The sequence below is a fragment of the Dipodomys ordii genome, unplaced genomic scaffold (genome assembly GCF_000151885.1).
Source record: "Dipodomys ordii isolate 6190 unplaced genomic scaffold, Dord_2.0 Scaffold43, whole genome shotgun sequence".
NCBI classification, from domain to species: Eukaryota; Metazoa; Chordata; class Mammalia; order Rodentia; family Heteromyidae; genus Dipodomys; species Dipodomys ordii.
In genome coordinates, this window is record NW_012267259.1 from 4,720,025 (window position 1) to 4,742,449 (window position 22,425).

General features: G+C 37.1%; 1 protein-coding gene across 1 annotated transcript in view; it reads left to right on the top strand.

Moving 5' to 3' along the window:
• Positions 1-22,425, top strand: part of Dcc (DCC netrin 1 receptor) — a 997,292-nt gene that overhangs the window by 970,533 nt on the left and 4,334 nt on the right. Inside the window, exon 27 of the mRNA XM_013018919.1 lies at positions 6,100-6,312. Within this exon, the coding sequence (XP_012874373.1) occupies positions 6,100-6,312 (213 nt within the window). The remainder of the gene's footprint in view (positions 1-6,099; positions 6,313-22,425) is intronic.

Below are 22,425 nucleotides of genomic sequence, written 5' to 3' on the forward strand. Positions count from 1 at the left end.
TTCCTTTCCTTTTCATAAGAATATATGAATAAGAGCAAGATTTTTGAGAGTCAAGTCTGTAACATTTATCTCTACTTAGCCTTCGGATAGATATGTTGAACTATGACCTTGGCACTAGAATTTTCTTTTCCACTATCGCTGTCTGTGGAATTCAGCTGCTGGGCTTTCAGACTGCTTTCTAGGAGATTTTCCACAGCATCCTTCTCTGAAAATATGAAACATTGGTGGCCAATAAAGACCATATTATTCCAAAAAAATGTTATAGTAGATGCTTGGAAATCATATGCCCTGTTAACTTGAACTTTATCCAGAATCTGTTGGTTAAATTGTCATATTTTTCATTGATTCCCAATGAGCCAATATTTGATGAATCCTGTGCCTTTCTTTAATTACTTGAGCAATATATTTTGTCACTTAACTATTGTGGGGCGGGACAGAAATATTTCCAAAGTAGTATTTCAGCTATCAGAAAGAAAGCGGAGATGGAGGGAGACTGTAAGCTGTTAAACACTCCCTGATGATTTCTCTTGTGCTTTATTTCTTCTTTTTTTTCCATTTGAGCACAGCATTTTTTAAAATCAATTTTATGGCTTTCATCTCTTAGTTAAGAATAGGTGACTCAGCAGCTTCTGTGAAAGAGAATGTTTTGCAATAGATATGAAGGTAACAGCAATAAGATCTATTTGTGAGATGAGCTGTATTTTCTCCAACTCAACAGGGGAAGCTCTAGGAAGTCATAAATCGTCTAGCTATAGAATGGATGGAATTAAAAGGCATCAAAAATCTGCTCAGGGAGAATTAGATTCATTTTCCCTTTTTCTCACTGCCGATAGTATCCACAGAATAGAGTTGTGTGCAGAAACTCAAGGGAAAATAGACCGCCAAGCCATATGGAAGGGCATTAAATGAGAAATGTGCAGGAAGTCTAACCACCAAAAAAATCCAATCTCAAACAACTCTCATTAGACTTAAGGATTCCAGTTAAAAACTTCAGAATCAACCAGTCCCTTCTTCCCTTCTGCAGAGAAGTGTTTTTATTTTTGTCGTCTCTTCATTAGGTCATTGCATGCTACATTAGTTTGATTGCATCTATCTATCTATCTCTCTATGATTTTAAAGGAACATAGTAGAGTAGATGTGAAATTATCTTTGCCAGGCCCCTCTAGGCAGCATTTCTTAGCTTTTTCATTCAAGGCTAGTGCTCTAGCACTAGTTAGGCTTACTGATGTAAACCACTAGCACCTGGAGATTATTTGTTCTGATTTATTATATGTCCTTACTTCTTTTCTCCCTTCTGAAAATGTATTTACTGTGCCCCAATATCTCATTTATACTTTCTAGTTTTACTTTTGAGTTGGCAAAGTATGTGATACTGTCCTATTGAATGATGGGAGAGCTAATTCCAAAAATCAAAGCTTGAAGAAAAATAAATAGGCTGGTATAAACTTTATAACTTATCTGTGGATAAAATGTATTTATTCTCACATAATCTTCTAGAGTAAGACTTTGATCACAGAAAGACCATGAATAGAGTAGCTTTGTAGAAAATCTCTATATGTTCTATACAGTTTTACTATGAACCTAAAATGCCCCTGAAAATGAACTAATTAAAGCAAAAACATTATCTCTCAGTAGACCCTTTGACTTTTAATAATTTTTAAGTAATGATTATTAAATAAAAGTGACATTATAGATAGTATACGACGTAAGTTATGCAACAGCTACTATATGATGCTATATAAATAAAGCACTCATCAAATACTTATTAGTTTCACTTAACTTTATCTAAAATCATAAGGCAACAAACATTCTTGACCAAGATTATATGATGCTTAAAAATATATGTATATTTGGTCATTCAACAAGTATTTTTTGAACAGAACATGTACAAAGAGAAAAACGTAATTAATATCTAATATGCATTTCAAGTGATCACTTTGAAAAGAAATGGATAAGCACCCTCTCTCCTAGGAAAGAAAATGTTCTCTAATTCTCTGTCGGTAGCACTTAACTTCCAGCCGCCCACTATTGGTTTCTATATATCTCGGAGAACATTAAACATCACTGTTCTCTCTCAAGCAGAAAACATTTCATGACTCTGGGTGGAGATGTCTAGTTAGTCACCTTGAGAAACAGAGAAAGGCCCAGTTAGAAAAAGAAAGAATTGACTTTGCTAAGTGTTGAGAGTCTGTTTCCTCCAAAGTTATCTGAAAGATCTTTGAGTTCCTGAAGAGATGAATCACTAAACTTGTGCCCCAAAGACCTGCTGCTTTCTGAAGTCATAAATAAAGCTGAAATGCTCTCCATCTGTAAGAAAAAGGGAAGATGCACTAGGTATATTCTCACTACACCCATTTGCTGACCCACAGCAGAGTTTGGTGATATTGCAATGGACACACATTTTTCTCTTCCTACTGAGTAACTACAATTCTGGGAAGCAGCAAAAAGGACTGTACTTTGAAAACCCTCAAAATAAGCATTCTTGAGCTCTCCATTCCACAAATCATTACAAAATGGGTGCCTTCATTTCCTCATCTTTGAGTCAACTATGTGGTATAAAGAAATTGGTGATTTCCACCTTTTCTTTCAGTCTGACACTGTCTTAGGTGAGGGAAGGTCTGACAGATCCATCCATGCCATAGTTCTGACACAATTCTCCCTCAAATTGGAAATCAAATAGTAAGTCGAGCTAGATAAAAAGCAAGCATGCAATGGATTTCATGGTGGTGTGTTCACTAGAGTATTTTCAAGAACCCTGGAACATTAAGAACTGAAATTAACTCAGGAGTGTTGCATGGTACTGCTCTTCTGAGATAAATGAGTGTGTTGGGTTTCTAGGAGTGCTCACATTCCAGAGTCTTGTCTTAGAGCTACTGTTGTATAATATAGCTATCAAATTTACCCTTTTTAGCTAGGAGGAAACAAAAATTCCTCATTTCCCTTTTTTGCAATACTATTCCCAGCTATTCTGTAGCTCTTATTTATGTGTGTTGACATTAATTATTACAAAGTACCTTGAGATTTCAGTCTGCTGTGTAATTGGATGCCACTTGTACAATGAATTCCAACTATTCATCATTTAAAAATGAGGGCTTTGCCTTTGATGCTCTCTCTATACTCTGATTTGCAGCGAGTCTGCCGATCATGGTGAAAAGAACTTGCCTTCGCTTTCCGAGCTCTTAGAAAAACTAAATGTCATGTTGCTGAGCCAATTTGCTTCACATAGGTGTCCTAGAGCTGATGAGCAAACCAGCCAAATGGGCTCATCTGAAAGGAGAGGATTTCTCTGGTGGAACAGTTGCTATTGTGTTTGTTTAAGGGTTTTCACTGCTCTAAATGTCATCCAGTTTTGAGAAGCATTTATTTTGCTCCATTTGAAATACGAGAATTATAAATTTTCTATGGAGATCTTGCCCATTTTATTCATGTTGAACAGAACAAAACCAGTCCCTTATGGATTAGGAATCTGTTCAGTCTCAAGGATAAGTCTTCCCACTTCTACCTAGGGCTTTGACCATTTTGCTCTCTCACTGTGTGTTAAAAATGGATTTCGCCAGGGAGTGGGTCCACCTAGTTAGTGACCCCAGGGGGTGTCATAGTACTTAGCTGAAACGTTGTGAATACAGGACTGAACATGTAGTGGTAACTTGTGGTAGTTGTTTTAAAGATGCTGATGAGAGGTCATGCCACAATAGAAAAGAGAATTGTGAAAGACCAAACAAATTTAGTGATCTCATCAGAATTCATGTGCTGATATGGCATATGAAGTCTGTCAAGCTAGAATACAGACTAAAGGCACAAGTAAATTGTATTAAATTCATTATCACAATAATATGCGACCAAAGATCTCATTCATTTGAAAACTACAGAAGCAAAAGGAAAGAAGAAAAGAATAAAGTAAGACATTGCAAATATATTATTGTCCCTTTTATGCTAAGACAGGTTTTTAAAATTTAGTCTGGATTAATTGAAGTCCCTTTCCAATAGAAAGAATTACCAATGGCCGATTTCTAAAGAAAATTATGAAACTGTGTCTCCTGGACATAATTTTTTTCATATATTTTTAATCTGATGATGTGAATCCATTAATAAGAGGCAGTTCACTGAAAATGTAAAGGGACCAGAGATAAGCAGCTTTAGGAACCTGATTTATGAGTTCATAGTTCACAGAAAAACAGAGAGAGAGAGACAGACAGACAGACAGACAGATAGAGAGAGATCTTCAGTTAAGTGAAATCAATTGAATTTCCTCCAGGAGATTCTAAGCCCTTTGTGGTGAATAATTTTCTCCATCCAGAGGATTATCTCTAGAGATCTCTGGAAAGAGCTTGGCTTTGCCTCCTAAGTTTTTTTCTGCAATCTAACAATTCATAAGTATCCTCTGTGGCCCGTGTTTAGAAATAATTATAGACAAAATGATCCATATTAAAGTTGACTTTCCAGGAAAAACTCGTTCAGTATAGAATTCAGCCATCGCTTTCAGACCAGTGGCAGGCACAATGATGCCAATATTAAAAATTGGCTAAGTTATCAAGTCTTTATTTGGAACCTGGCCTTCAGTCATTCTCTCATTGACATGAGATGAAAGTATAAATTAAAATCTGTTAATTTTCTTTGTCTGTAAATCTATATTACTCTTCACCATCTTACCAGGCAACACCAGATACAGAAATGCAAGGGTTTCTTTACTCTTCAGGTTCTTGTAGTTTGCAGTCTTAATCACACTTTCCCCTGTTTGAAAAAATCTTCTGTGACATCTCTGTCTACTGTGTGTGTCTCTGATTGCTATAGAGCTATATCCTATTCTCAGTCAGCCTACATTTTCCTTCCTCTGTCTTTGACAGACGTGTAGTCTAGAAGTTGCTTCATGATCCAGAGGACCTCTGACTCCTTCTCCATGAAGAAGAATGAGTACAAATACCCTTGGAAGACACTTTCCACTTCTGCATACCTTTAATATAATGTCAGGATCTTTTGTATCTTTCATCTCTAATCCCTTCACCATTATCAGATTTCCTTTCTAGCACCTCTACCTCCTGTTGAGTTTATGGGCCTCCTAGAAAATTGTTTTAAAATGTTCTCCCAAACTCATTATCTGGAAATATTTTCTGATTTAAAAAAAATCCTCTTTAGGAAGTGAGATGTTACCTTCTATCATTGCATTTTTTTCTAATCTACTCAATAAAACTTTGTTAGGACATAAATCATCAGATAACCTCATACACATGGTTAAGCTTTCTACCTACTAAGGAGCCCTGTTCATTTGCACTTTAACCCTTGAATATAAATCAAGAGTTAAAACTGGGCCACAGCATCCTTAGTGAGAGAAATTCCCTGAGTAATATTTTAGTCTTACTCAACAGTACACTCCAGAGGGGGGAAAAATGCATTTCTTTATAGAAATCTGTCCAAATGCCCATAGGCTGTCACAAATGACTGAGTGAGGCCTCTTCAACTACAGTAATCTGCCTGAAAATTACAAGGTTTGCTATGAAAGAGGAAAAAATCATAATTCTGTATTCAGGCAACTTGCTCCAGCAGAGTCTTCTCTCGTATAACTTTTAGCTAGATGTGCTTCTATTTTGTTATGGGAGATAATGATAGTGGTTATTATTTGTATCATTTTATTAGCAATGCCTCTGAGCACCCTGTAACTCTGATTTGTTTGACAGTTGACATGGCATGTTTAAATCACAGGAAAATTGGCATATTGGCTGGTAGATAATAATGCAGCTGTAACCGGGTTTGGTACATTGAATTTCACTGACATTGCTACTTATGAAAGGAGAAATAACTCTTTTTTCCTGCTTCATCACTTATGATTATAGGGCCCAGACAGTTCAGGCTATATAGTGTATGCTGAATACATTTTACTACCCTTCCTGAAAGATAGATCCCTGTCCTGGAAGACCTTTCTCTCCTGTTTAAAGGGGGATGGACTAACTATGTTCCATGAATATAGAATGGTAAAGGAATAACAATGTTCATAGCCTGCCTAAGAGATTGGCTTGATCCTGTCATTTCTCTCTGAACTGGTTCAGGAGACCTGGGGACGGTAAGCTTTGTCTGGAATAACTGAGTTTCTTTTCTCCGTTGCAGCTGTGAGTGAAGGACCAACCACACAGCAGCCACCCATGCTGCCCCCAGCCCAGCCTGAACACCCTAACGGTGAGGAGGCACCAAGCAGAACCATCCCCACCGCCTGTGTTCGACCAACTCATCCACTCCGCAGCTTTGCTAACCCTTTGCTACCTCCACCAATGAGTGCAATAGAACCGAAAGTCCCTTACACACCGCTTTTGTCTCAACCAGGTAAAGTACCAGCGGTTGCCATTTCAAACCATTCTTATCCTTGATGACTCTACTCAAAAGTGCATGAAGGTATCTGAGGAGATCCAATGTCATATCTGTTTGCGGTGGGAAATACCTTCCAGTACATTTACATTTGTCACTGATATTTGTTGTGCTGCTCTAAATTATCTACTTTAGGGGGAAAAAAGAAATTAGTGTGTGTTGTAGGTAAGCTCAATAGAGAATGTTGGCAACATTCTGGATTCCCTGGCTTTTCTTTTCTAGCCATACGGAGTCCTAAGACTAAAATTAAATTTTAAAGGAGAAAGAAAAACATGTCTAGTACTAACAAAACTTCTGGTATTAGGAACAGAAAGAAGAGTCAGTGTCTAGTTTCCTAATTTTTGAAATATACCAACATTTAATAGAAATCAACATACCTATGATGTCTTTCTAGGAAAGTCAGATGACAGGGATGAGAAACAAAACCATGTGTTGTCAATGCTGTAATATTTTAATTCAGTAATTATCACCTCCATTTATGTCCGCTAGGACTGAACTGGGACTGGGGAAAGGGAAAGGGAAATGGAGACAGAAGCAAAGAAAAAAAGGAGGAAATGAAGGGTAAGACAGCATGTGAATGAATGGTAAGATAATAGATCAGAAGATACATACTAATAAGGAACGATGTAGTACTTACAATTATTTGAAAGTTTAAAATAATTCTAAGCAACCCCATTACACCAGGCATAAGATGAAAAAATTCAGTATTCTCAGTACCCAGGCAGCTAGAAGGGGCCACTCTACATTGTAGGTATTTCTTTTTCTTATTTAGGTCCATGTCTACAGCAATGCAGTTGCATTATCACACATTATCACACACACATCATGACAACTGTAAAATGCAGAGAAATGATTGGCAACGAACTATAAATATTCACTATCTTAATGGTAATAGTAAGAATCCAGCTTGCTCTTCACATCACCTTAGTTGTTTACATCCTCTCTGATGTTCTCCACATGGTGTATGGAGTAGATGACCAGCTACTGGCCCTAGGAAGTAGTAATGAGCCCCAAGGCAAGTTGGAGTCCCTTGCTTAGCATGAAGGCCTCGTGACAGTCTGCCCTGAAACAGGCTCAACACAAATCATGACTTCATTCCACAGGCGATAGCCCTTCTAACATCAACACCAAGCTTTCAACCAGATCTGGTCCACACTGTATTCCATGGACATACACCTTCTTTCCATAGACATTAAGAAGAATATCTGCTACTTTATATCAACCAGCCACCCTGAGATTCTAGATAATTAAAACAATTTGAAGCAAGGGAGCAGGTTCAAGGAACTCTTGTCTCCAGGGTGTGCTTTTTGGTAATGCTGCTATTTCTCCATTGCAATACTAACCAAAGGAAAAGACCAGAAGGCAGCTGGCTGATAGGTAACAGGACAGATGGCAGGTCGAGTACACTTTCTAACAACAGCTATGCTTTTATAAACCTTGAGCGAACCTGCTCAGAGGACAAGCAAGCATTATTGCATCGGCACCTCAGAGCAACTTTTGTGAGGCAGCTGTCACTCATTACTGTATTTTATGGGTGAGGAAACTGAGACCCAGAAAATGGAAGTAGCTTGTTTCAGTCTACAAAGCTAAGTGCTCAAGCAAGCCGCACTTTTAACTTCAGAGACAAGGAGTCCTCAAAATTGTCCAAACTTATTTATGCCACTCAGTTTATATATGACTTATTTAATGAAACAAAGCAAAAAACACCCATTATATTAAATTATCCCAAAGTTGATACCAAGACAAAGGAAGCATTTTAATTCATCATAAGATAAGGCATAAAGTACTATAGCCCTTCATACTGTTCCACCTTCTTGGAAGTTATATCAGTCACTCTCTATTGCTATTACAATACTTCTGATGATGAACTTGGAGAAAAGCTTTATTTGGGCTCATAGTTTTAGAGGTTCTACTTGGTTTGGACCTGTAGCAAGGCAGCACACATCATGGTGGGAATGTGTGGTAGAGCAAGCTTCTTATCTTATCACTAGTAGCAGAGACAAGGAAGGGATTGGAGTGACACTGTCCTCTTTGAGAACATGTCTACTGTGACCTAAACACCTCCCGCTAAGCCACGCCTCCCAATACTACCAGGCTGGGGATCAAGACTTCTACACATGGGCTTTAGGGTATATTCAAAATCCAAACTCTTGCAGTCACTATTTTTATATACAGCAAAAATGAGGTTTTGAATGCTATGTTAAGTGAGTTTTTTTTTTTATTCCCACAAGAGTAGTGTTGTTTAGTTTGGAATATAAGGTTTGGGACCCAACCTGCCATCAGAAAGTGATCAAAAGGAACTTGAAGTTTAAGAAAGAACATCCATTATTAGATGCATTCCAAGATGTTACTTTCTCCTGGTCACAATAATACCAAAGCTATGTTAAAACAAAATCCGATACAATGTAACATAGGCAAATAGATGAGGTCCTGCAAGAGGAGGAGCTGTCACTTGAATTGTCTCTGCACCAATTCAATGAAATCCTAAGGATTTCTGAAAAGCCATTCTCTGATCAAATGTCATGCAGACAGAATCTCATTTTCTTTTATTTCCATTGTACACCTAGGAGCTGCCTTTGTTTGACTCTTTTTCATAAGCCATCGCTTCTTTCATATGTTCCCATACCCCTGGCTAGAGATCATGATTTTTTTTTCACCATTCCCCTTTAAATACCCTCCTCCCCCACTCAACATGAGCATGTGCTACCATCACTTTGGAATTATTAAATTCCTTCCCCTTTTATGTCTCTCCTTCATTGTCTGCCTGTGATTCCTGTGCATCTCATAATGCCTTACCTCATGATTTTCAAATAAGTCTTTCTGCATTGCTCTTGACACATGGTAAATAGTATGCTTTTAAAGGGGGCTGGTGTTTACTTATTCTAATAGAAAAAGAAAATTAGCAGACTGACAAATGTATTAGCAGTGACATTAACTACATGCTTCTTAGCCCCAAAGATGAAATACTTAGAGCTTTCAACAAAATTTAATTCTAAGAAAATCATTACTTTAGTCAAACTGATTGATGAAGTAAAGGCATTCGCTTGTCAGCTTAAAAAAGAAAATACCTCAAATAATCTTACTCTGGATTTCACAATAAAGCACTGTGTAATTAGTCATAAATTTATCTTTACTTACTGTAAGTAATTACTTCAGAATATGATAATGTGAAGTATTGCTCTAATTTTTAAGGATCATACTAAATGAGAAGCTGCTTCTACTTTGAGAGCTTTGAAATTTGGATCAATGGAGAAATTCACTCTACTATCACAAGTCCTTTTGTGTGTGGCTTTGCTAGTCAGTGCAAAGGATATATGCCTCAGTTTGCCTGACACTTAGAACTATATTTGTAACAACTTTAAATATGAGGTATAGGACAACACATACTATCCAGTAACAATCTCCCAGGGATTAAAGAGCATTTTGCATATTGCTATAGTAGGCGATAATTAGAAAGTCGTTCTGTTGTCATAACGACTGAAATTCTGTCTACTTGCAAACAGATTCATTCCTTTACTTTTCCTTCTTCCACCTACTGAGTTGGAAATTTGTTTTACAGTGCACCAAAGTACTTATAGTGTTTCTTATAATTTCATCATTATCTTATGATCAAGTGGTTCTGTTTCTTACTGCTTCATCTTGGAATATGAATAACTGTGTGGTCTTTACACATTTTGGGAAATAATTCATGGCACTTTTCAAATCACAAGCATGGACATATAAGTGATTTGGCTTAGTCCCCTTTCAGGTTAACTAGAAAATGTTTGATGGAGTGTTGGACTTAGCGCATTATAGGTCTGTCATAAATTACACAAAGATTTAAGGTGTGTGTGTGTGTGTGTGTGTGTGTGTGTGTGTGTGTGTGTGTGTGTGTGTTTCTTTACTGGTGAAAATTCCTTTTAGCTTTGAAATGATCAGCTGCACTTTAAATGAACTTGGATCATGAGGCTCTTTGTCTTCTGGAGCTGTAATTGTACAAGGAAAGAAAACGTGACCTCTTAAATGGTGACTTTGCATTGCCACACTCCTTTAGAGCACTGGCCTCCTATATCTCCTGCATCTTTGTAACAGAGTAGGTTCTAAATTGCTCTCCATTTACACAACATACACACACACACACACACACACACACAGATATTTAAAATGAAAAACCCAGAGCATTCTGGTCTTTAGTGTTGGAGGGATCAATATGTCAGTGGACATGATAAGACCAAAATTCTCTTCATTGTACTGTGAAATAGAGTTTGATTTTCCTTCTGGAAATGGTAGCCTAGGCTTCCATCTGTTGAGGGATTGTGAACAAGGTGTAGGTGTGTGTGTGGCTGACACAGTGGACAGAAAAGGCATATGATTTATATTTTATGACTGGTTGGGAAATCATGTATTCCTGGTGTAGCCTGAACTTTTCGGCAGGCCTCATTTCAGTAAATATGTTATCACACCAGACTGCCAATAAGTTACTACAATACATTAATATGATTGCTTTTGCTGAGCTATGCATAGGTCACCCATGGGAGTGTGCATCACAGATCCTACCTTCGTTTTGTAGTCCACTAAAATCAGTCACAGGCAGAGGTCATGGGAGATCAGACTTCCTTCAGCAGCTGAAATAGACGGTCATTTTTAAGACAAGTCAGAGCAAATCAATCATTGGTGCAGCTGAGTAGAAGAGATGTGTTATTTGGTGTTATTGGAGCCAGTATTTCCAATCAATTCAAGAGCAGAAAATTACACTGCATCTTATTACAGACATTTCATCTCATGCAGAAGCCCATCTGTTTCTTTTATGTAGCTGTCTCCTTGAAACTCTCCTCTCTTCATTTGTAGCAGATTTTTTTTAATGGATGAAATTTGATTTGATTTTGTCTGGTCATCCTAAATTATCCTTTGGTAAAATGTAATTAAGGCCGATTTGCTTAGATATTACTAATATTGTTGATTCTAAACTACTTGGTGTTTAATACAGATATGCTAATTTTCCCTAGTGTGGCATATTAGAATATAATTAGGAAAGCCCTCTGTTAACTACCTCAAAGAGGAAAATAATTTCTAGAGGGGTCTTTACGAATAAATCAGCTGACTGAGGCCTCATTATAGATGAAACTTGAAAAGTTAATGAATTTACTTACTTATTGTTAACAACTGAGCAAACAGCTTTAAGAAATTCAGAGAACTATTAGGTGGACCCACTGCAACAATAGGATGTACAAGTCATTATGTCGAAAACGAGATGTACAAGTCGTTATGTCGAAAACGAACTACAGCTTTCATGCAGGGGGGTGGGGGGAGAATTGGGAGGTTGAGGGGAGGATGGGAAGGGATGGGAAGGGGAAACAAAGGAGGAGGCTACAATGCTTGATAAGAAATGTACTCATTATCTTGCCCATGTAATTGTAACTCCTCTGTACAGTATTTTCACAATAAAAATTTTTTAAAGAAATTCAGAGAAATATAATATTTAAGATAAACATATGTTTTATGTGTTGTGTGTATGTGTGTGTGTATGGGCCCATACTGAGGCTTGAATTGGGGGCCTCACACTTTTGCTTAGCTTTCTTGCTCAATGCTGGTGCTATAGTACTTGAGCTGTAGTGCTATATCTGGCCGCTTGCTGTTTACTTGGAAATAAGAATCTGGCATCAAACCTCAATTCTCAGATCTCAGCTAGTGAGTAGGTAGGATTACAGGCTTGAGCCTCCAGTGCCTGGTTTAGAGTTTTCCTTGGAATTTTAGTTCTGTCAAGATTTATTCTTAGATAAGTTTCTTCCCTTATAAGGTGGAAAATTAACATTAATTTTAAATATTAATGATTCAATTAATTTTAATTTTATATATTACATATCCTCAAAGAATAATTATGAAGGTAGGTTGAGTCATTTAGATTTATGAGTCAATATTTGATTCCTTTATGTTGGTGTTAGATGGGGGAAAAAGTTATTGCAAGAGTGCCAAAGAGCCAGCAAACTCTGAAATAGCTGCCATCTGTCTTAAACCCACCTGTCCAATGTACTGGTTATCCTCCTATAATAAGGCAGGAAGCCAAGGCCTGACATCTGTTGCTCTTAGCCCCACGGATGCCCAGGGCTTTGGAATCCAACATGGAAAATAGAGATGAGCAGAAGGAAGTATAAAATACAAATAGAAGTGAAGGCACATGGGAATAGTATGCTCATGTGAGGTCTACAGAATGGGAGAGCAGCAATTGAGAGGAATATTAAATGAGTGGCTAGTATTTTCAGGATAACAAAAGGCCAATTGGGAGAGGAAAAAGAGAGTAAATATGATAGAGTCAAAACTTGAATCTCTTTGATGATGGGTTTGCCCAATTGAAACATAAGAGGAAATTATCAAAAATTTTCTTTTTTATTAACAAGTTTTTTATTGTGAAAATACTGTATAGAGGGGTTACAATTACATTTCTTGAAAATTAATCAAGAATTATTACATCATGAACTGGGTGCTGGTGGCTCACATCTTTAATCCTAGCTACTCAGGAAGCTGAGATCTAAAGATTCGGGTTAGAAATTAGGTCAGAAAAGAAAAGTTTGTGAGCCTCTTATCTCCAATTAATGAGAAAAATGCTGGAAAATGAGGTAGGGCTCAAATGTTAAAGTACCAACCTTAGTGAAAAAGCTAAGTGAGAGCCTGAGACTCTGAATTCAACCCAGAGTGCTAGCACAATAAATAAATAAATAAATAAATGTACTACATCATTAAGTCGGTCATTAATTACCAACTTAATACAAGTGAACTTTAGGGTTAAAATATGAATATTCACTTTAGACAGTCATAAGAGAAAATAAAAATATCTGTCCTCAGAACATTGTGATTAGATGTATGGTAAGCTCTGTAAATGCACTTGTATTATACATGAGTGGGAGACTAGTGAGAGTCAGAGAATAGTGAAGAAAGTGATGATCAGTAACTGCTTTTCAAAGCAGTATATAGTCTGTCACATGTCTTACAAACTTGATAGGTCACCTGGTAAACTCCTACTGTATAGATTTCATCATTATTTATAAGACATTTTGGAGATCAAAATGTGAATATTAACTTAGATTAAATGAATAAGGTTGATGATTTCTATTTTACATCCTTCGAAGTTCATGAAGCATTACCAAATAAACTCAGGTCACCCCAAGGAGCCACTCTGGTCACCATTTAGAGACATAGAGATGAAATCTGTGGTCATGTTTTTTCCCCAGACCAAGGGGCATTAGTCTTGAGAACTTCATCCAAATTCTTACATGTAATGGACACGCAAATACTTCCCGGGTTGATCAGGATAAAGTAATGAAGGTGAGATCCAGAATTTGAATACAGTTATTCAATTGATGATGATTCCGGGTAAAATAAAGTAACTTGAGAGTTAGTGGAAAGATTAAGTATTGACGAGAAAGATGAAATAACTTCTAAATTCATAACCATTTAGGTTATAAAGTGCTAAGTGATCTGAACTACAGAAGTCTACCCCTTACCAAAGCTCAGCTGAATTATAGAGTGAAAAAGCCACAGCCCTTGGAAATTCTATTTGATAGTTTGTTTTTGTGAGAATAAATGACTTGTAATGGCAAGCCATGAACTTGGGGCCAACGCCCTGTCCCTGGACTTCTTTTTAACAAGGCTAGCACTGTACCACTAGAACCACAGCTCCACTTCTGGTTTTTAGTAGTTAATTGGAGATCAGAGTCTCATGGACTTTTCTGCCCAGGCTGGCTTTGACCCAGGATCCTCAGATCTCAGCTTCCTGAGTAGCTAGTATTACAGGTATGAGCGAATACAGGTGTGAACAGAGCATGGTATTTTTGTGAAAGAAAATGTGGGACAGTGGAAGTCAGTGCTTTTGAGGTCTAGTCTCTGTTGTGCCAACTAAGGAAATGTGGGGTTTTGTTGTTTTTCTTTTTTGTTGTTGCTGATTTTTTTTCCTCCTTTGAGTCCTACTATACTCATTTGTGAAATATGTTATAGAACCTGTGAACTTGTACAAACTTAACTAGTGTGTAAATAAATGTGTTTCTTCTTTCCGGGTTCTTCTTTCTCTGTTTTGTAAGACTATGAGTCAAGAAATGCATGTTCCTTGTTTTTATTACTCTTCAAGTCATTGTAAAAAGGGGGTTCAGCTCCACATGTTAGCTTATGGGTACAATGCATCATGATCAATGTTTCTGCTTTCTATTGTTCTCCCTCATCTGTTCCTTCTAATTATTCTAAGTAGTTGATAGAATTATTTATAATTTGTTGCTGTTCATTAATTACTCTCAGGTTTTAGTACTTTGTTTTGGAGAAGGAGAGAGGTTGAAATAAAAAAAAATATTCACCAAAATACTCTACTAATGATACTGTGCTACAGAAAAAAATTCTAGCACACTGAAAACAGACAAAAAAATCTCTGTGATGTTAAAAAATAAACTGAGCAACTAACAATCAACAAGTATTGTTACTAAAGATAGGACCTATAATATCTTAAAGATTATAAAAAGATGTGGGCAGGTCCTATTTCTTCTGACCATTTATAACTTTTATCTCACTGGTAGGGCTTTTATTGAATTATGTGCCATATTAAATATGGCACTTTCATCTTAGACTTGAAGGAGGAATGAAATTCTTTTGTCAGAATGTCTTTACTACCAGATTGCCAGGGTTCTCAGATGACAATTCCTTGATCTTTTGTCACAAAAAGAATTCCAGCTATTTTGTGTGTGAAAAAAAAAGTGGTAAGCCCAATTTCAAACTGAAAGGCTTATTATGACATGATTACACATGGAAACTTATAAGAATAATAGAATTACTATGATTGTTCTTTTTTAATGTCTTTTCCAAATTGCCATTCTTAAATATCCTGTCTTCAAATTACCTAATTTTCAACTCTGTGAGTTCTACGTACCTTCTTTTCTCTCTGGCCAACTGGGTCATAATTTTCTAACCCAGTCTATACTTTACAAATCACAAATAAGTATAAATGTCATATGTTTTGAAAGTCCAAATTGCTGGTTTAACCTTTATTTCTGTTCAGTCTTGCATTTAAATTATAGTTATTTGTTTCTTTTCTCTTTGACTGTTGACTACAGTGGTACCTCAGTTAGCAGGAAAAAAAATATTTTTTTGCACAGAGATCTGAGCCAACATTTGCCAAAGTATAGAGCCAAAACCAGCATAATGAAGGCCCCCAGACAGACTCATGTTGACCAACTTTATAGACTGGATAGGCACAAGCCTGCTTATCCACATTGATCTCCCCAGATGCTCCTGATGAAGGACCAGTTTAATGTGACTAAAGTTTATGGAATTTCTTAGCCCTGGCAATTAATTTCCACCTCCACTGTTCTCTTGCTAAAACCTCAAAGATAGAGCAAGGCAAAGAGGAGGAAGCAAAAGCAGAAGTAAGCTGGTGGAAATAGAGATTATTTCTCATCAAACTTACGTAAACATTGCAGAGACCGTTTTATTCTCCTTGGTTTAATATGAATGTTAGACTAGGAGTCCTTTTCACCTGGGAACTGAAACAATTTTAATTCTGAACTCCCTCTTAGACAATGGCTACTAAGCGGCAGGGAATTTTACATGTGATGCAAATCTTATTAAAATACAAGTTTTAATTCATGGATCTACAATACCACCTGAGACTTGGAATTTCTTAAAATATACTAGGTGATTCAAAGGCTGCCCTTCAGCAAGACCCACTTTGAAAGACTCTGGTTTCAGAACAATCGTGTTCTTATAACCTGGTGATCATGGAGGAACTTGTGAGTTTGGTAACTCACATGATGTTAAATTCATGTCTGTGTGTGTGTGTTTGTGTGTGTGTGTGTGTGTGTGTGTATACTTGAATGTTCAAAGCTATACATATTTTGTAGCAAGTAGGTTTGTAGCTTTCATTAAAATTCCAAAATGCTCATGATTTTAAATAAGTAAAGCTGCTTTAACTTGACTTGGGACATTATATTCTATTTAGGCTCAGTTGTGAACATCAGCACTGAAGGCTGTTTTTCTTTTGCTTTGTTTTCATTTTGTCTTGTTGTTGTTTACTTTTATGTTTCTCATTTTCAAGGCTAGGTCTTTGCCTCCAGCCTCATTGATTGTGTGTGTCTGTGTGTCTGTATTTGTGTGTGCAGTAGATATATGTGTATATATATATATATATATATATGGATCATATGTATATTATATATATATATATATATACATATGATCCAGTAAATGATTTATGATAATAACTTTTAGGGGATTATAAAATAATTTAGCTTCCTGAGTGCTGAAATTAATAGTTTTAATTGCCTCTCATTTGCTGAGATGTACATTAGCACTTTTATATTCACTTACCTTCAGCACTATTAGGGAAAAATATTGTATTTTACAGGTTGCATATACTATTCATCCTGGTGTGCAGCCTGTGGAATTAAAATGTTCATTGAATGGTTTATCTTTGCTTGGTGATGTGTGTGTGTGTGAGAGAGAGTCATTTAGCCTTTGTCAGAGGTGCTCATTGGTTCTCCACTGAATTATGAGGAGCCCGTAAGAGGCTCCCAGAAATGAGAACACACCCAATTTCCTACATAAGTTCATATTTTGGAGCAAATTTACCTATAAGTTGTAGACCATATCTATCTTCATTTTGTCACCAAAAATTAAAGAAAGTTTGAGAAGTAAGATCCCCTGTACTCATTCATAAATACTGTCCTATGGGGCTGGGAAGGTGGCTCAGTGGTAGAGCGCTTGCCTTTCATGCATGAGGCCCTGGGTTTGATTCCTCAACACCACATAAGCGGGGGGGGGGGGAGCCGGAAGTGGCACTGTGGCTCAAGTTGTAGAACACTAGCCTTGAGCTGAAGAGCTGAGGGACAGTGCCCAGTCCAAAGTTCAGGCCCACAACTGGACCCAAAAAAAAATAAAAATAAATACTGTCCTATTACTCTAAAGGCTCAATGGTTGTATGAATACTGATGTCATAACTGATGAACATTTAATCTGTATTTTGGCCTTACCTTTTAAAGGTATGTACTTGTAACCTCCCTTTTGCTCCCCAAGGTATCTAGAATTTGTATAACAATACAAAACACAATACTTCAAGTTCTGCATTTCCTAAGTGAAACAAAAATTTCTTTATTTCTATTTTCACTATTATTTACATTTTCACTGATTTTTATTTTGTCATATTTTTAGTTTTAGTTTTCTTTCTAAATATACATCAACTGTTTTTATATTTGCAGCAGCTCAACACATCCAACTGATGAAAGCTTACTTCTTATTGGAAGTCTAAAATAAACATCTTTATAAATGTTAAAACTCCAAAGATATGAGCTTATTTCTAAGCCTGGCAGAAGATAGCCAAAAGCCCATGTTTTCAGAATTAGTTTGCAATCCTTTTATAGATATGAAATATTCAGAAACTCCTTGCAGCAGAGTATGTTGAATATTGAAGAGTTTATGAAACATTGCATGAAAACATACTTTCCTCATGAATAATTTCCCACATGTGAACTTGAGGAATTTTTTTGACCCAAAATGAAAAGGATTAAGTCAAATTTCCCATCGACATTTAGTTCCACTGCAACTATAGAAGGACATAGTCTTAAAGAACTACAATCTTTAAAGAACACATCACTCTAAGGAAATCACATTTCTAGGCTAAAGTGGAAATCATTTTGAATATGAATACTTATTAGTTGCCAGTTGTACCATTTGTGAACTGGAACAGACAGTAGTATCCCTGCTGGTATTAAAACCTGGTTCATTTTTGCCTAACACAACCCTTTACGTGAAAGGCCAGAAAGTTTGCAGTTTTCTGCCAACCAGGTAGAGGTTCAAAGGCTTGAGTAATGACCATTGCCTGTCACTTACCAAAGAGATGGCCCAGCAAGAGATAACATAGTTGTGCTCCACAGCAGCTCCGTCTTCTACTGCTAAGAAAGAGGAGGAAAAGGGGAGAAAATTGAAGAGTCCTATGAGTAGGCCCCAGTGGGCAGATGTGTTGCTTTTTATATCTTAAGAGAAGAAATAGGAAAATTAGATGACAACAAAGCTTTTCTTTCCAGGAGCATCATTTGGATTTCTATCACCCTAAAAATGCAATGTGCTCAAGGGGTTTAAGAATGATGCTGAAACTTATATATTTGAAATTCAATCATTTATGGGGAATGCCTGTGGCTGTTCAGGATAGATAAATGCCTCTCTCCTTCTTCTTCAATATTTTGTGAACACAAAATTTTAAGAAGGATTACAGAGTTCCCCATACATATTTCATATTTCTCCTAGAGCCTCAGAAGCTCTTGGGATGTGAGTTTAAATGGGAAAAACATGTGACATCCCATATTCCACCAGATAACCTGAGTATAAACTAATTGCTTAATAATAGATACATAGAAGAATAATGTGGTTCCCCTGGTTGCTAGTGCGTGAGAGATCATTTCCTTTGGCATCACAAAATGGGCAAGAGATGTAAAGACATACAGCCAGCCTTCTATCCATTTTCAGTTTATTCTTAAAGATGAAACAGTGAAAAGTGAAATGGGATGTAATGAAAAGTAAGCCACGGTTTACTAATGAAAAATCAAAACCCTGCTACCTACTGGGTTCTTACGTGACTTCCATCCATTCCTGCTCCACCCTCATGTGATGTTTCTCACCCAAACTGCGTGTAACAGGGAGCAACTTTTGCAGGGTGATGCATAGTAGCAGAATTCTGCACCTCGCAGTCATTTATTGGGTAGCTAATAAGCAAATGAAATGTTTAATAACTGCACTGTGAAAATGAAGCTTCACACAGTGAATTCCTGCTGAGGCGGCTCTTCCACCCTGATTCACATGGCTCCCCCATCTCAGATCTTTAACACTTTTGTATTTCTCTGTTCCATGGGTCCTACAGAGGAGACAACATTAACATCAAAGAGATGCTCACTTAATTAGTTGTAGATCTGTGTAAAAGCATTTGCTTAGCACATGGACATGTTGTGTTCCACCGACAGGTCGCCCCAAACATTTCTCCTAAATGCACCTCAAGCAAGGAGAATTTTGCTGTGGTTTCAGCAAGAGATTTTTTTTTCTTAAACTCGTAGAAATTTACTACAGCCTATTTTCTTTAGTTAAACTATCTATGGTTCGTTTTAAATAAATACAGCAAAACCTTAAGCAGCGTTGTGGAATTTCATTCACGATTTTGAGGAAAGAAGATAGAATGTCTTTTCTAGAAAGCACCAATTGAAAGTACAACTATTAGCCCCAAGCAAGGGTGTCTCATGCCGGTAAACCTAGCAACTCTGGAGGCTGAGATCTGAGGATGGCTGTTTGAAGCTAACCTGGGCAGAGACTTTTATCTCCAACTAAGCACAGAAAAGCTAGAAGTGGAACTATGGCTTCAGTGAGGAGTGCGAGCCTTGAGCCCTTGTTTTAAAGGCTTGGTCACCAGTGTATATGGCACTATTGGGAAATGGCGGAAACTTGAAGAAATGAGTCCTAATGAGATAAAGTTAAGCCTCTTGGAAGTGTGTCCCTAAGGGAGTATTGGGACCTTGGCTGCTTTCTGTATCATATCTCTGTTAGTTCCCAGTAGCTCACAATCTCATTGTTGTGTACTGCCTCACAAAATGCCCAAGATTGTGAGGTCAGGTGACCAGGGACTAAAGCGCTGAAATCCTGAGCCAATGTACAGTTTTCTTCTATTCCCCAGCCCTCCCTCCTCTCCCCTCTTGTCTCTCTCCATACGTCTCCTCTTCTCTCCTCTCTTCTCCTCCAACTCTGTTTTTCTCTCTCTTACTTGATCATATTCTGAAGCTATTAGGAAAGATCTCAGAAGATCTTGACTAATTCCTACTCTTTCATGAGTGCTTCACGAGGGTAGAATTTCAGTTCTCCTTCAGTATGTCAAAACTGCCTAGAGTACAGCAAAGGTTATCAAGTCTAAGACATTCCATTATGGAGAAATTACTCAGAATGAATGGCTTAGGCTAGATTTGTGGTGAATGCCTATAATCTCAGTATCCAGGAGGTTCTCACTCTAAAGCTGGCATAAGGTCAAAGTTCAAGAAACTATTTGGAAAATAAGCTAATGCAAAAAGGGTTGGGTCAGGGCTCAAATAGATTCCTGGCTTCAACATGTTTTTGCCTAACAAGCACAAGGGCCTAAATCAAATCCCAGTACACAGAGAGAGACAGAGACGGAGACAGAGAGACAGAGAGATAGAAAACATGTGCCCAGGAATACAAGAGTGAAGTCATCTTTTAAGCTGGCTACTGCAACCAGTATAGAAAACCTAGATAGTATCTACTACAGAAGTATAGTAAAGCCCTATCTGCAATTGAAATCTCAGAATGTTCACTGAGAGAATAGGTTCTGGGTAAATGATCACCCAACAGTCCTAATCCATCAGCAGGTGAGAGGCAGCAAAGTGGTTCTCAGTGCCATTTTTTGGTTTAAATGAAGATCCCAGACATCACTTATTAATCCAAATGCCAGATGATTGTACCGTTTTCTCACTTGAATATAGAACATACCATGAGACTAGTTATTTTATATAATAATACCTGGCTTCATGTAAATAGCGTAGAAAAATCCTGTCAGAATTTAGCCCTTGGTGGTGAAGGCAGCTAGCTGGTAAAAATGTCAGAACTAGTTGAAGGATTAATCAAGACTCAGTCCATGGAAGAATTGGGATGCATTCTGGAAAATCAAGACCAAAATCAGTCACACACCACATTCTCAATATATAAGCTAAGGGGAAAACATAGCTTAGAAAACTTTTAAAGACCTAGGCTTCCAACAACCAGACTTAAAACGTGAAGTTGAGAACAAAAGATTCTGAATCTATTCCATTACAGAGAAAGCATAGGAGTGGAATAAATAAATGAACACTCAAAAGAAATACTTTCTTGGAAATGTTTGTTTTAAAACATCTTTTCTTCCTTAGTAAAGAGCAATTTTGAGACCAACTTCATCTAATTGGCTGTTTTAAAAGAATCTGTCCTAGGAAATTGCCCTTATATTCTTTAACTCTCTTTTAAGGAAAAGAAAGCAAAAATCATTTAAGACCATTAAGGACACCTGTCAAATCTGCTGATAATGAACTCTGGGAAACAGCTCAAATTCTTCTTGTCTACTAGAATTGTATTGAAATTAATTGTATCTTGGTGTTTTGGTCTCCACAGACCTCAACGTTCTCCTCAGCTGCAGAAAGAAGGGGCCCGAGTGCCCTTGAGGATCAGCATTGTGAGGGTCTGTGATGCTCTGAATACTTCTGGCGCACAGGCAGGCACTTGCGGTTTATACACTCTGTGTGGCCTTTGAGCCAAGACAATGTCTTCAGTCCCCTTTGTACAGCTCAGTGTCTTTTGCATTGTTCAACACCCACTCTGTTGTGAGTGAATAGCTGTTGCCTGGTCACCAGAGAAAAATCAATTGTTGCAACAATCTTCTTTTCAGTAAGCTTGACTTGAGGTGTTCTTTAAGCACCCCTGATGGAATATAATCTGCAGCAGATGTGCCAAGTGGTAGAGATCATGGGCACAAAATATATCATGAGTGTATTTTACATCAGTAACTTAAATCTATGCCTAAGCATTCAATTCCTTTTCCTTATAAGCTGCCAAAGTTTTTTTGTAAGAAAATAAATATTAGGGATTAAATGCATGAGTCTTGTAAATTCTAAAAGGATATTTATTCTTGTAGGTTTCTTAGAATAAAAATGGCACTAGGCCTACTAAAATTTCCTCCATAATAAGCCATGCTGGTGCCATTTACCTAGTCTTCTTGCTACATTGACTTTTTCTTTGTAAATACCTATGCTAGAGAGCACTGATTCTTAGTATGTATTAAATATATTCCATGTGTCTAATTAAATTTTCAAATTATAGGTAAGTTGCTTAATTTTTAAAGCCTAAAAATTAAAATTACATAATGAATTTAATGGTAAAAAATACATAAATATGTTAAAAAAGAATATATACAGTGAAATGTTAATATATAACCCTCTATTAAAGAGGGGTAATCCTGGAGGATGTAAAGGACAGCTCGTATGACAATTAAGGAAATTCAGGTTTAACTACAATCCTAAGGGCCTTCTTGAAGAATAAACAAAATTC